Source organism: Narcine bancroftii, chromosome 11, assembly GCF_036971445.1.
Source record: "Narcine bancroftii isolate sNarBan1 chromosome 11, sNarBan1.hap1, whole genome shotgun sequence".
NCBI lineage: Eukaryota > Metazoa > Chordata > Chondrichthyes > Torpediniformes > Narcinidae > Narcine > Narcine bancroftii.
In genome coordinates this window covers 94,177,469-94,193,996 of record NC_091479.1, presented here as the reverse complement: position 1 = coordinate 94,193,996, position 16,528 = coordinate 94,177,469, and the positions used below count along the sequence as shown (strand labels likewise).

Here is a 16,528-nt window from a genome sequence, read left to right as displayed (position 1 = left end):
GAGACATGTACACACCTGTCTCAATATGAATTGATAGGAAGGGGAAACATAGAACATGAAGAAAGTTGTTTTATTAGTAAATAGAGAAACTGGGGGTGGATACTCTAGAAGAGGCAGCTTTTTTAAAAAAATTGTTAGCCATTTTTTATCTATTTAGTTCCACTGCTACACCTTTCTCGATGCTCTTTACATGGTTTAAATGTATGACGTTATGTTTAACAGAGATCTGTCTTACAACTGGATCAAGCAACTACCAAGTCTTCATGGCTGCCACAAGCTTCAAAAGCTGTAAGTGAAAGGAATCAGGGTATAGGGAAAGTACACCGAGGTAAAAGATCAGCCATGATCTCACTGATGATGAAGCAGGAACAAGGGACTGTGGCTTATTCCTGCTTCAATTATTGACCTCACGGATGATCCAATTTGAGCTGATGAATTTAAACCTTAGTTCAGCGTTAGTATTTTAAATGGAAGCTTGAATCTGTGAGTGATAAAGTTTTCATTTCTCATCAGCGCGAGTTAAGGATGATGAGCAACTGAAGATGCGCAGGAAAAAGCCTTGACCATGTCTCTTCATTCCTCTCTCTCCACTGCATGTGCTGCCAGGATGACGATTTCCACTCCAGGACATCGGAGATGCCTTCCTTCTTCTGAGTGTTTCTTCCCTTCTACTCCCATTCAACTGCATCTCCTCTATTTCTCACACATTTGCCCTGTCTTCTCCCCCCCCCATGCGACACAAACAAGTTTCCCCTTATCCTCACCTACCCCCCCATCAGCCTTTGCATCCAATATATCATTCTCCATGATTTCCGTCATGTGATCCCACCACCAGATGGATCTTCCCCTCTGCACTTTCCACAGGAACCGCTCCCTCATCCACTCAGCCCTTCCCCACCCCCACCTCAGCACCTACCCTTGTGACCACAAGAAGTGCTACACTTGTAGTTCTACCTCCTCCCTCGCCACCACTCGGGACCCCAAACAGTCCTTCCAAGTGAAGAAACGTTTTATTGTGAATCTGTAGGGGTAATTTACTGCATCCAGTGTTCCTGTTGTGGCCTCCTCGACATTGGAGCGACGATACAAATTGGGAGATCATTTCATTGAGCATCTTTGCTCTTTTCACTGCAACAGCATAAATATTCTGCCTCAGCTCTCTCTAATCAGATGGCATCAATACTGACCTCCAATTTCTATTAAACCGCCCCCCCCTTCTTGGTGTCTTGCTTTTCCTCAGTCTCCCTTCCTCTTGTTCTCCATCTCCTTCCCTTCTTTCTCCTATCAGAGACCTATAGCTCCTTGCCCCCTCCCCATCACTTCTCAGCTTTTTTATGTTCTCCACTCTCCCACCTATAGCCATCTGCTAGCCTATGCTCCTCCCTCCTGCCACCCCCTGACCCCCACCTTTTTGTTCAGATTTTTGGCACTCCTGAAGGAAGGCTCAGGCCAGAAACTGTGACAACTTTAAAAAATTTTTTCCCAAGGACACTGCATGACTTTCTGAGTTTCTCCAGTATGAAAAGGCCACAAATTATAGGTGTAGTGTTTCTCATTCCCGTCTGGAATTATTTTCCCAAATAGGCAAACAAAAATTAATTAACAATTGAAGCCTGCTCTTTAAAATTCATTTGTCAAAACCATTTCCCTTTCCAGTGACCTGCATCATAACAAGATTAGTGAAATCCAGCAAGACACTTTCCGACAGCTCACCGCCTTGCGATCACTGTGAGTATCCTCCATTTAAGTTCCAACATCGATTTCTTTTAAAACCACAAATTGAATTAGGTTCACTTTGGATTCCAGGATGAAAAATAATGTACATCTTGAATCACCAAGGCATGGGAATCTATAGACCAAGATCTGTTATTGTTTGTCATTACATGAATTTTGAATTGGTTTTATTGGAGTCCCAAGAGCTGAGCACAAAGGGAAAATATTCTCAACCACTAAAAATACCCCATTTTGCCAAATGCTGACAAAAATGGGCAAAACAATTTAACTAAACCAAAATTCATGCACCATCTCAGATTTTTGTGTGTGATTCTGAGTGCCACAAAGAGGTTACACAGTTTAAGAGTGTATACCAAAGATATTTGCCAGAATAATTTAATTGGAAGACATTTTTAGAGTTACATTGATAGGCTGGTGTTCTTCTTTGATGGAGTTATTATGAAAGGAGTAGGGGAAGAGATATTGTTTCCAAGGGAGAATTGGACATGCAAAAACGTGCAGGTGAACAAAATCTAAAATAAAAACAGATGACCTTGGAAATACTGAAAGGTTAACATTGTGTCTCTCCACATTGGCTGCCTGATCTACTAAATGCAGGTTCAGTACCCCACATCCGAATACCCAAAATCCAAAAAGATCAGAAACTTTTTTCATCCGTGGTCCCATAAGGTAATACGCAATAGAGTTCAGAAATCCCGATCGGGGAACGGGACGTAATTAGTATAGATGTTTCAATATATGTCTACTTCAGTGAATTTATGCATCAGTAAATATTTGTATTGTAATGTGAATGCATGTATCTTTAAGTCTGAATGAATGAGTGCATTTTTTAAATGGTGTTCCAAAATCCAAAACACTTCTGGACCCAGGCATTTCTTCAGATACGGAGTACTGTACCTGTATTTCCAAGATGAAGTTTGGCTCCATCAAAGGAGCTTGGTGGCATCAAACTGAAAAACATGCAACCAAAAAAAAATGATGCCACTGAAAAAGACTGTTTGGCCCATCGTGTTGTACTGTCAAAAATACCAGGTGCTTGACCTGTCACTCGCAGCCTTCAAGTACACATCCAAATAAATATGAAGTATATTTTTACCCTCTATTAGGCATTGAGTCTCATACTCACCACCTTCCTTATCATTCTCCCCGTTGCTTTTCTCAACCATTTTTTTTAGCTATGGCCCCTTAGGGAGTCAAAGTTTTTGGGCCCCCTTCTTTGCGAAGCTGTCAAATTTAGTTGGTTTCTTCCAAGTTTTTCTCCTACCAACTAGAATCAGAATTTATTGTCATGAGCCCATGTCAGGAAATTTGTTTTTTTGTGGCAGCATTATTGCGCACGTTGTTAGGTCTGCTTTGTTCATGAATGAGTGAGACAAACACCAGACTGAGTCGAAATCAGGGTTCTTTGTTCTTTATTACCGGATTGTAACACTTGCAACTAACCATGTTAGTCGGAGAATGCATTCTGCCGTTATCAGCAAAATGGTGATTTTTTATACCCTTGGATACGTGCTTAGAACATCATCATATCATTACTTGTCCAATGACTAAAACTGTTGCTATCCTTTCCCTGCTAGCTTCCTGCCTCTCAATCCATCAATGTCTCTCTTATCTTGTAAGTACAAGGATGCATTCACATCTTGTTACAGCCCTGTACAGGGTAACTCCTTACACATTCCCATCTCATGATGTTTTACCTTACAACGTATAAAAAAAAACCCGCTATAGATTACATTTTCAAATACACTATTTTAAAAAGTTCGTAAATTAGTGCAGAAAAAGAGAAAAAGATAAGGTTGTGTCTGTGGTTCATTGTCCATTCAGAAATCTGATGGCGGAGGGGAAGAAGCTGTTTTTGTTCATCTTTAGGCTCCTGTACTTCCTTCCTGATGGTAGCCATGAGAAGAGGGCTGGGCTGGTGGTGAAGGTCCTTGATGATAGTTGCTGCTTTCTTGAGATCGTGCCTCTTGTAGATGTCCTTAATGGAGGGAAGACTAATGCCAATGACGGTCCTGGCTGAGTTTGCAACTCTCAGTAGCCTTTTCCTCCCTGTGCACTGGCACCTTCACACCAGTCAGTGATGCAACTAGTCAGAATGTTCTCCATGGTAGAAACTTGCAAGAGTTTTTTGGTGACGTACCAAATCTCAAACTCCTCACAAAGTGTAGCTGTTGGCGAGCGTCCTTCATGGTTGCATTGATCTGAAGACCTCAAGATTGATCTTTAGAAATGTTGACACCCAGGAATTTGACATTCTTTACTCTTTCCACAGCTGGCCCTTCAATGAACATAAAAAAACATTTTAAAAAATTTTGCAATTTCAGTCGGTGACCCCCCCACCCCCGAAAGGTGCTATGGCCCCGGGTGGAGGCTGTATGGCCCCAGTTGAGAAATAGAGCATCGAATGATACAGAACAGGAACAGGTCCTTGAACTACTGGTAAACCTCTTCTGCACGTCTCTTCACTCCCTACATGCACTCGTGTCCATTTATGGCCTTTAAAAAAATATGTCCCCATTTACTCTATCCAGCCTCCTCATAATTTTAGTAAAAACACAAAGCTGGAGAAACTCAGCAGGTCAAACTGTTCACTTTAAAAATAAAGATAAAGATACAGAACCAACGTTTCAGGCTTGAACCCTTCAAGGTATGACAAAAATGTGGGCAGACAGCCCAACATTGTTAGGGCACATGCCTACATTTTGCTCATACTGTTAGACATTTGTTTTAAGTCCAAAACGTTTTTTAGATATAGAATATATATATATATATATATATATATATATACCGTTGCTATATAAAGGACACTGCTTGACCTGCTGAGTTTTTCCAGCTTTGTGCTTTTACTTCAACCATGGGGGCTCTGCAGACTTTTGTGTTTTACTCATCATAATTTTCTACACTTTAATTGCTTCTCCACTCAAACTCCTTCGCGCCAAAGAAAACAAAGCCCACTAATCTAATCTTGCCTCACAGATAACATTTTCCAGTATTGACAGCAGCCTGGTAATTCTCTCCTTTGTAAACTATTCCCTCGAAATGCTCGATGATATCCAAGTGATTCTCCCACCACCCGCTGACACCAGCTTTAATTCAGAATGGCCAATTAACCCGACGTGGGAGGAAACCAAGGCACCCAGAGCCATGTGGTCACAGGGAGCGGGTACAGACTCCACCCAGACACCTTCAGAGATCGGAAACTCTCTTGCAGTTCATTTCATAAGCAAAGAGAATTAACAAACAACAACTTAGGGAGGTCAACATTCCAAAATAGATTATTTTTTAACTTCTCAAGTTTCGTCTTTGAATTGATGTGGGTTGAATTATACAAGGTTTTAAAAATTTTTTAATAGCAATGAGTCTGCAGTAATATATAAAATGTGTGTACCCTGAAGCATTACATTCCCAGCGATCATGCCGTCCCGAACCATATCAGTGATGAACAATGACAGGCAATTGGCTTTTGTACAGTTTTTTGATGGAATAATTGGGAAGATTGGTATTAATGAAAGCAAGAACATTATTTTCTATTTGGCAGCGGTAACACAACCAAACTATCAATATGGATCTGATTTAATATGAGTTTCAATGCCGATTGTGAAAGGTGTTGCCAGGATTCAGTGGAAAGCCAGTGGTTATTAGGAGGGGAGAGTACTCAGTTAATTTTCTATTCTCCCCATCTCTAGGTACTAATAAAAGATTTTTTTTTTTAAGTTTTAAAATTAATGAGGTTTTCTCTTCCCCAAACTGAAAACACGACAGGCATTTCTCAAATCTTTCCGAAGTAAAAATTGTGCATTGGTTTTGGATTCAGTGGTAGATGGTTGTGTTTTCTCTGAAGTGTTTTGTTCACTGTTCTGTGATCTGTGCCTGAAAATGCTGGCTGATCGCTGTTGCAGGATTAACCCAACAACCAGTCTTTTGGATGTGGGAGGAAACCAAGGCAAGTTCTCTTGGTTCAAACTCTCGGCTGAGTTTACCATGGATTGCTTGCACTCATCACAGTGAATCAAAAGAATATGCATGCTTTAAACCAAAATGCTCAAAGGGGCATGCATCTTTTCCTTTCCCGCATACATCACCCCTTCCCTACATACCCTAGACACCTCAGGTAGAATATGGTGCACCATTCTGAGCTGAATAATATCAAATGTTGAGAATCTGCTGTCTGACTATTTGGTGGTCCTAATAATGTTTCCCTCACTCCCCTGAAACAAACTAGGGCTCTGGTTCCTACACTTCCTGAAACTCACTGGGCCCTGCTTCCCACACTCCCTGAAACTCACTGGATCCTGCTTCCCACATTATCTGAAACTCACTGGACCTTGGTTCCCACATTCCCTGAAACTCACTGGGCCCTGGTTCTCACACTCCCTGAAACTCACTGGGCCCTGCTTCCCACACTCCCTGAAACTCACTGGGCCCTGGTTCCCACATTATCTGAAACTCACTGGACCTTGGTTCCCACATTCCCTGAAACTCACTGGGCCCTGCTTCCCACACTCCCTGAAACTCACTGGGCCCTGCTTCCCACATTATCTGAAACTCACTGGACCTTGGTTCCCACACTCCCTGAAACTCACTGGGCCCTGCTTCCCACACTCCCTGAAACTCACTGGGCCCTGCTTCCCACATTATCTGAAACTCACTGGACCTTGGTTCCACATTCCCTGAAACTCACTGGGCCCTGGTTCCCACATTATCTGAAACTCACTGGACCTTGGTTCCCACATTCCCTGAAACTCACTGGGCCCTGCTTCCCACACTCCCTGAAACTCACTGGGCCCTGCTTCCCACATTATCTGAAACTCACTGGACCTTGGTTCCACATTCCCTGAAACTCACTGGGCCCTGGTTCTCACACTCCCTGAAACTCACTGGGCCCTGGTTCCCACATTATCTGAAACTCACTGGACCTTGGTTCCCACATTCCCTGAAACTCACTGGGCCCTGGTTCTCACACTCCCTGAAACTCACTGGGCCCTGCTTCCCACACTCCCTGAAACTCACAGGGACCTCATTCCCACACTCCCTCAACTGCCCCCACTGTCTCATTCGTAGTGATCTAATTTGTGCCATCAATATGTGAATGATACTGACCATTCTGCACTTGGCACCATCCTACAAACAATGGGAAATCCCCAGGTAACAACTTATAACATTTGTAATTCATAAATGAACAAAAACAAATGCGTGGGAGAGGATGATAAAAACAGATGTGTCAGGTGGATGAGAGTGAGCAAGTGTGGGAAGAGCAGCCATCAGCCGTCTTCACGGATGTGAGAGAGAGTGAATGTTGAGTTCAGTCCACCTACACCCCAATTACTGTAGTATGGGCCGTCTCCCAAACAATCATTCATTGAAACAGGATGTCCGAACATTGGGCGTGCATTACCCAGGGAGGATCTATAACCAACTCATCCTTTTTGGTGCTATTGCTTAATAAGTCAAAGTCTCTCCACTGAATGCTTAGTTGCGTGCATGCAAACTGGTGGGAACGGCTACAGGAGCACCAGTTTCATAGAGAGACAAAGTTTCTATTATTACAGAACTCCCTCCAAAGTGAATTTTACGATCACAAGCTCAAATTGTGGGGAAGTCCTGGTACAGCAAAACAGCCCCGGTATATATTTTCCAGTTGCTTGAGATTTACTCTTACAATGCCAAACTAATTAAGAATAAACATTTTAAAAGTCCAAAAGACTGTACTGTACTTACAATGAACAAACTTCACTTGCGTGAACATACAAGTCTTAAAGCATTTGACTTTATTTTCAGTCACATGCTTTGAAAACATTTAACCATCATGGTTCCTCTCCCTCCACTCCACAAAGCTGCCCAGAAGACAAACATTAACATTATAGGTAATTAACCCCACCTCCTCGTTTACAGATAAAGCTTTTGATCGGGGTGACTCTGACTAAGCAGGGCTAAGGAAGCACTTTAATAGAGTCACCCCAACAGTGAGAGGCAATGCTGTTTCACACATCTTGATTCAATTAGCAAAGCACAACCAAGGCCACTCCACTGGCTGAATAGTCGCTCCCATCTTCACCAAAGGTGTATGAGATACTTCAGAGAAGATCAACTTTTTCGATTTTAAACTTAATATATATTTTACTCATTATTTTATTCTTATTGATTTAATTTTTTTTAAATTTATTTTCTTCAAGTTCTTCGCTGGTTTCTTAAATTCCAGATACTGGGCTTTTTTACTGTTGTTCTGACTTGGAAAGAACCACCTGACCCGGTATCACAGAATATGTTGTGTTTTATATTGTATCGAGATATGATTTGGGGAGAAAAAATGTGGCAGGTTTTTTTTAGTGTAGATTACTTCCAAACATTTCAAAACAGATCTCATTTAAAATACTGGAGCTCTGCTCAAGCCAGACAGGCTGGCTCTGAGAGCATTTGCAAAAACTTTGAAGAGTGCCCAAGTGCTCATCGGAGCCGCAGGCTGACCGAGTGCTGCTTGCTGCTCTAAGAGGGTCATGTGGTTTTTGCAAGCAGAGAGGGAGTCAAGCAGGCTTTTCTCTGAGTGAGAGAGAGAGAGAGAGAGAGAATTCAGTTCTGCAGTTTTACAGTCAACAGCAGCTAGGACTGGAACAGGTCAAGCTGGAAAGCTTGTGGAAAAACCCCATTTTGAAGATGGGTTGTGAGTGCTTAGTTCAGCCTGGTCCATACAAGAGGAGAGGACTGGCTGCCTAATGTTTCACTTGAAATAAAAGAAACAAAAAAGAACTCTGTGGTGACCTGAAAGAAAGAGGTTATCATCTGGAAAAACCCTGATGGGGCATGTTTCTTCAGCAAGACACTGGCATGGCTGATTAAAAGGGATCAGTTTTGTGGGTGTCCAGTGAGCAATAAATCTCTCTCTGTGAAAACCGACAAGAACCTTCCTGAGCGGTAACCATTGACCTTTCAAGCACCAAATCCTGGTGAAATTCATAAATGTTAAATTCTGTGCACAGTATAAGATTTGCCTGCAACCAGTGAACTTGGAGGAGTGGAAAAGTGAGATTGGACTGTAAATCAAAGAACTTTTCTAAACTTGCATACATATTACATACACATGCGCTTAGAATTAGAAGGGGGTTAAGTTAAGTTAAGTAAGTTAATAGTAAAATTTGATCCTGTTTTCAAGTTTAAAGATAATTAAAAGTAACTTTTGTTTAAGTAACCATTTGTCTTGGTGATACCTATTGCTGCTGGGTTTTGGGGTCCTCTGGGCTTGTACCACAAGCCAACACCAATGGCAAATCCAATTGGGAAAAGAGCAACAGAGTTAACATTGACCGTTCATCACAAGATCATCAATTATACATACCCATTCCCTTTTTTTCCCTATTCACGGAGGCTTCCTCACCCTCCTGAGTGCTTCTAGAAAGATTTGTTTAAATATCAGATTTCTGGCATTACTTGCACTTTTGTAAATTCAACCATGTGCAATAAACGAAAAGGTACATTTTTGTTTCTCACTAGCAATGCTGTGCAGTGAAATTTCCCTCTAATCAAAGACAGGCTTATGAAAAATTATATAAATAATCCTTGTTTAAGTTCACTGTTAGAATGCATAAACACTGCAACGTGGTCAATGTAAATTCTCAACGATGGTCACACCTCACTGATAATCTTTCTGTGCCTATCCACACTTAGTGACCTCAGCTAGAACAAGATTGCATTTATTCATCAAGAGTCATTTATTTCTTCACCATCCTTAATCAAAACTGTAAGGATTTCACTACACATTCTTTGGAACATTTGAAAACATGTCAGAATGAAGTTTTTCTCACATTTTATCCTTACTTGAAACTGTAAATTTGACCATTTATAGACAATTAAACTCTCACCGTTGCTGAAGACAATGTCCCGTGATACAAATTATGTGCCAAAATGGTCTTTTACCTAGGATTTCTGCTCTGCTTTTTTCCCAGTGTCTTTTATTGGTGTTAAGTCTTTTAGGCTTGTTTTTAAAATTATTTAAAAAATTAATACCAGAACTAAGTCCTAATTTCCACACTCTTTAATTGGCGTATTGTGGACCTATGCAGATATGGGAGCATTTTACAACCCACACAATACACGCCGGGTGCACAGCTCAGCAGAAATGCACTTCAAAACTGCTGTGGTACCAGTAAATTGTACCAGTGCCAATTGTGCCAATCTATTACATTGGACAACAATTTCTCACAAGGTTTGTGGTCTGAAAAATAAATAAATAAATATAAAGACTCAGGATTATGACAGACAACTTCAAGTTCAACACAAAGATAACTTCAGATTTGCTATATCACGTAGGAAGTTGAAGAAACATTAAATTAACTTTTATTGAATTTGGCGTTTTTCATCACATAATGATGCTGACACACTTCATTAGTTCAACTGATCTCAAAATGCTTTGCCGCTGATTTTTATTTGTACTCAGCATCTGATGCCTCTCGAGTCAATGTCCGATGATAGTCGGCCAGCTTTGATAGATTCCAGTTGCCCTGATACCATATTTCCATGGCCACACTGTCCTGGTGAAACCTTTCACCATGTTCACCATCGACTGCACCAAGATCAGCAGGGAAGACGTCCAAGTACAAATGAATGAATTTTGAATGACATGTTGCGCTTCAGGGCTTTTTACTCTTGAAGTAGACTTAGCCTATGACAGAAATTCACAAAAATAGGTTGTACTTTATAAAATGGTGATTTTTGTGATCAGCAGCCCAAAATCAATAAAATACACCCAAAAGTGTTCAGAAAGTAATATCTTCATTGTCCAGTGTTATTTTCCCCATGCAATGCTTTTCACATGAGGTGCATTGAGAAAATACCCCATACTTGAAGCAGTGCAACAAAGCCAGGGCTCAATTCATGGCACTCTCACCATGGAGGAAGAAATTCTTAGTTCAAATCTCATTACAGACACTTGAACTCAAAACACAGGTATTTTACTTGTCAAAGGGACCAACGATGCAGAAATGAAGGCCTGTCTACTGTTAAGATCCCATGGTATTATCCAATAAACTCTTATCCGTTTTGGAATTTTTTTCTGGTGTGCTGACATCTTAACTATCCATCTCATAATCATCACAAAATAAAACTTTTATTCACGGTTTGTGGAGCATTTAGTTGCTGTCCTATCCTCATAGCACTGGCTCAGGATCGAAGAGTATATTGAAAGGGATGCTCTGGTACCACATGTAGCCTTGCCAGACTATCAATCATGTATTAGCCCTACAGAAAAGTCAAATCAAAAGCAGCTTGGAGGTGAATTTACAAGTTGCATGTGTTCATGCATTTGTCATTTTCCCTGCTGCTACCCCATGTCACGATCAATCACTCAGCAACATGTGTCAAGGTGTTCGCCGCTTCAGAAGGCTTGGAATTTTCTTTTCCCTCTTATTTCCCAACATAGCAAATTTCTTCAGTCGCCTCACTGACAGGAATTCCTGGCATTCTTGTGTGTCAAATGTTAAAGACAAGTTTCTAACTGCTTCACTTACTGATGTTAATTTTGTGTAGTGATCTCACCTTCAACCTTCTGACATCACTTCCTCTGACTGGGCTAAGTGGCTTAACACACCTGAAAACAACAGGCAATCAGGCTCTTCAAGACTTGCTGCCAATAGAGAGCCTCCATAATCTGAGGTAAGAACATTCAGTCTTCCCTCTCAATTTATTAACATGGCAAAGCTACAAAAAAAAAATAGAGGTTAGAGTTTATAAAGCACAAGAATTGATTCTATATCTGTGAAAACATGATGCTGGAGAAACTCAGCAGATCACACAGTGTCTTTGGCTTGGCTTCGCGGACGAAGATTTATGGAGGGGGTAAAAAGTCAACGTCAGCTGCAGGCTCGTTTGTGGCTGACAAGTCCGATGCGGGACAGGCAGACACGATTGCAGCGGTTGCAGGGGAAAATTGGTGGGTTGGGGTTGGGTGTTGGGTGTTACACAGTGTACAGCAAAGATAAAGATACATAACCAATGTTTCGGGCTTGATCCCTGGAGGAAGGGCTCACAACTGAAACGTTAGTTATGTATCTTCATTTGCAATATAAAGTACACTGCTTGATCTGCAGAGTTTCTCCAGCATTATGCATTTTTACTTCAAGCATGGTATTTGCAGACTTTTTGTGTTTTAGTTCTGGTTCTATAAATGTGCTTTGTTGTACAGTAGGGCAGGAGCAAGATACATCTAATGAAAATAATCTGCAGTGAAAACAAAATCAGTTGATCCTGCAATGTTTTTTTTTTCAAATTGTGCAGTGAAAGTTAATAGCTTTTAGTCAACACTTCGTGTTCCATCTGGGCACCCTCCAACTGGATGGCATTAACACCGACTTCTCCAGTTTCCGTTAGCCCCATCTCCATCCATCCATGTTTCTCCTTTCCTCTAGCTCGGTCTCTCTTTTCCTCCACACCTGCATTCACAGGGCCATCCCTCCTCCTGTCCTCTCCATTATCACTGTTGGTCTGCTCTTCCCCCTGCCCTTTCTTCCCTTCCCACCAGCCTTTTAATTCAGGCACCTGCCTGCTTTTTTTCTTTCTCACACCTTTTTTTAAATTTTGAAAAAATTTTTCACACTATGAACCATACTAACCAAAATACACACAAACATTTCCCTCTTGAATATACACAGTGTCATTTTCTCCCCTTTTCCCCCCTCCCTTCCCTCCCTCCTTCACCCTCCCTCCCCACCCACTCAACGTTCAACATATATGATACATTAAACCCATTAAACAATGTCAACACTCAGTGAAAATAAACAAGAAATTTGTGTCTTCTACTTTTACACACTGGGTCAGTTCATTTCGTCTTCGACTCCTTCTATCATTTTAGGTGGTGGAGGTCCGCGGTAGGACTTCTCTGTTGTGTTCCATGTACGGTTCCCAAATTTGTTCGAATACTGTGATGTAATTTCTTAAATTATATGTTATTTTTTCCAATGGAACACATTTATTCATTTCTATGTACCATTGCTGTATTCTCAGGCTATCTTCTAATTTCCAGGTTGACATAATACATTTTTTTGCTCCAGCTAAGGCTATCATAATAAATCTTTTTTGTGCTCCATCCAAATTGAGTCCAAGTTCTTTACTTCTTATATTACTTAGAAGAAAGATCTCTGGATTTTTTGGTATGTTGCTTTTTGTGATTTTATTTAATAACTGGTTTAGATCTTCCCAAAATTTTCCCACTTTCTCACATGCCGAAATTGCATGTACTGTTGTTCCCATTTCCTTCTTACAGCGAAAACATCTGTCTGATACTGTTGGGTCCCATTTATTTAATTTTTGGGGCGTGGTGTATAGCCTGTGTAACCAATTATATTGTATCATGCGTAACCTCGTGTTTATTGTATTTCTCATAGTTCCGGAGCATAGCTTTTCCCATGTTTCATTCTTTATGTTTAGATCTTGTTCCCATTTTTGTTTGGGTTTACAGCTTGTTTCCTCATTCTCTTTCTCTTGCAGTTTGATGTACATGTTTGTTCTCTCACCTTGAAGAAGATCTCAGGCCCGCAATGTCAGTTACATATCTTTAGCTCTCATGGATGCATGAGACCTTCTGAGTTCCTCCAGCATTCCTGTGTTTTCACTACAATCACATCATCGTGTTTCACTCTGTACCATTTGATTTGCCTCTTCTTAGCAGAAGTGCACTTCAAAACTACTGTTGTTCCAATCTACTACATTGGACTATATTTTCTTATAAGGTTGGAGTCCTGAACATAAATACATAAATAAAGGGAAAGAATCAGGATTATGAAAGACAACTTCAAGCTGAACACAAAGATAATTTCAGATGTGCTGTATCACGTAGGAAGTTGCCTTCTGATCCATTTGAAACAAAAAAAATTAATCTTAGCATGTAAATAAAAGCATATTTCATATAAATTTATCCTTCCAAAACATGTCTGGTGTAATGTAAATGCCTTCAAAAATTGCTAATTGTTTCATTAATCACAGAAGTTATAGTGAATCTTGAAACAATGCATTTATGTAATATGTTAACTAAACTAATAATTAGGTTCTTTTTTTTCTGAGCCTTTATGTTTGTCCCACAGTTTAAGCTTCAATGAGCATTTTAACATCAAATGTCTCCCTGTCACATCTTGAACTCCTGCAACTCCATTCAATAATCAGTAAAAACAGCGGAACTCGTTCATTTCATTAAATTGGGTCAGGGTCATGACAGAATCTTTTCCCCTTGCCAGGAGACACAGATCTCCAACAATACACAGGCTTGACACTACTCAGCATAGAGCAGGCTATTTGATTGGCAACCTCTCAACCTCCGAGTGAACAGTGACCTTACTGCACAGTATCCTGAACTATACTGTCGTGACTTGCACTCCGATAACATCTCCCACCCTCATGACTTGTACTACCAAAGAGGATAAAGGTAGCAAAGCCATGAGAACACCACCTCCTGCAAGTTCCCCTCCAAAACACCAATAATCCTGACTTTAAAATGTACAGCAAAATTCCCATTATCTGGAATTCAAGCAATCAGCAAAAAAAAATCGTGAAAAATAAATAGGTTTAAAAAATATGAACGTTTAAATTTGGTGTCCCCTAGCGGTTAGTTCACCAATCACACAACACACAATCGGCAAATTCACTTATCCGGCATCCACCAACTCCCATAGGTGCTGGATACAGAGTTTTACTGTACTACTATTCCTTCATTGTCCCGATCCTAAATCCTGGAGCTGCCAAACTAACAAATGGGTGCAATTTTACCAGATGAATTGCCAGCAGATCACCACTATCCCCACATGCAATGGTGAATAAATGTAGGAGTTGCCATAAAAGAATTTTAAAAATACACTTTTGTTACCTTGCATCTCAATCAAACTTCCACTTAATCTCTTAGGACTTAGACAAGAGGGACATCATTTATATATCACTTTTGCAACCTCAGGCCGTCCCGTTAGTTTGAAGTGTTGCGCATCAGTTTGTGCATATCAAGGTCCATCAAACAGCAAGAAGCAGAAACACTATTTCAAAAATGTTGACTTGAAAAATAAACATTGACCACGACACTAAGGAGAATGATTATCTGCATTCAAATAGTGCCTTCTGATATTTAATGGGGCCTAAATTTAAGGTCTTGCCTAAATGACAAACTCAAATAGCATAGATTTAGTGTTGATGCGACTAGTGTAGTACTTGAATGTACATCCTTCGAACTCAAAGCGAAAAGTGCTGCTCACGTGTACATTCCTGGAGGAGCGTGCAGCCTAGAATAACAACTCCACCTTTTTTTTTGAACATTACTCAATGGGTTGATTCCTTTGAAATCTTGATATATAATTATAGTTTACCACACACCTCCCTGAGTGCCTCCACACCCCTCCCTAAAAAAGCATGGGAAGTTTATTGCATTCATTTATATATATTGATGTTCTTCCAATTTAATTCTTTGATGTTTAAATCTGCAGGGTGCTGGAAATGCCATATGCTTATCAGTGCTGTGCCTACAGATTTTGTGGGAGTTCCCACAAACTTGCAAGTCAGTGGCAGCAAATGGAGAACGTCAGTGTCGAGGATGCACAGAAGCTGGATGCTGGGATGCTCTCTGGACAAGGTCGTGTTTCAGGGTTGTCATAAGCAGAAATCGTGAAACACTCAGCAGGCCAGGCAGCATCTGTGGAAAGCAGAGGAGAGTTTATGTTCCAGTGAAACAAGCACTAGGGGACATGGGTTAAGGGTGAAAGGTGAAAATGTTTAAAGGGACGAAGACGAGCCAACTTCTTCATGCAGAGAATAGTGAGAGCTGCCAGCTGAAATAATAAATGTGGGCAGGATTTCAACATTTAACAAAAATTTGGATGGGAGGGGCATAGATGATTAGGGTCCAGATGCAGATCAATGGGACTAGGCAGAATAATAGTTTGGCACAGACTAGATGGGCTGAAGGGCCTGTTTCTGTGCTGCAGTGTTCTATGCTCCTCTGGTCAAAGCCCATCAGAATTTGGAACTAGAAAAAACAGTTTAGTTTGAAGTTTCAGGTCTCAGTAATTTAAGGCTAACTTCATTTCTCTCATTCTCATTTTTGATGAGAGCTCTTCAACATTTAACATTAATTTTATTTCTTGTTTCACAGATGTTGCCTGATCTGCTCAGAGTTCCCAGCACATTGTCCTTGTTTTGCATTTCCAGCATCTGCAATTTTTTGATTTACAGTTTAAATGTTCACACTCATTTACTTCTTATTTGGTTGACAGAAGCTAAATGTTCTGGCTCACCCCGAAAGCATTGAGTTTGTCTTTTCCAGTAATTCTCAAAAAAAAAACGGCACACATGATAACATTTTAGATGGTGACTTCACAAATGAAGTTAGAAATTGCCGTTAAAATAAAGATAAATTGTTTGAAAGGGTGATAAACATGAAGAAAACAAGACTTAACTATTAAAAAAAAAATCAATTAATGAATGACTAAATTGGGCAGCATGGATTCATGGACCAAAGTGGCCTGTTACTGTGCTGTATGTCTAAATTAAATTAATTCATTTTTATATCCACAAAATATCATGCATAATTGTTGAACTTTGTGATGTGCAGATGATCAGGACCCCGAAGATTTGTTCACTGAATTTGAAGAGGATGCAAAGATCCATTCAGTCCAATGCACTCCAACACCAGGTAAGTTGAAGGAATAATGATTTTCTAGTCTTGTTTTTCAAATAAATCATTTCTATGAAGCACTGTAATGAAACTTATCAAAGGAGTGGCTAAGATTAAGTTCTCCCAGAATAATATGGTCTTTCCACTTTATTGTCCAAATGG

General features: G+C 40.4%; 1 protein-coding gene across 1 annotated transcript in view; it reads left to right on the top strand.

Moving 5' to 3' along the window:
* Positions 1-16,528, top strand: part of LOC138746152 (leucine-rich repeat-containing G-protein coupled receptor 5-like) — a 123,463-nt gene that overhangs the window by 102,750 nt on the left and 4,185 nt on the right. Inside the window, exons 12-16 of the mRNA XM_069904067.1 lie at positions 223-288; positions 1,657-1,728; positions 11,251-11,376; positions 15,180-15,325; positions 16,304-16,384. Of these exons, the coding sequence (XP_069760168.1) occupies positions 223-288; positions 1,657-1,728; positions 11,251-11,376; positions 15,180-15,325; positions 16,304-16,384 (491 nt within the window). The remainder of the gene's footprint in view (positions 1-222; positions 289-1,656; positions 1,729-11,250; positions 11,377-15,179; positions 15,326-16,303; positions 16,385-16,528) is intronic.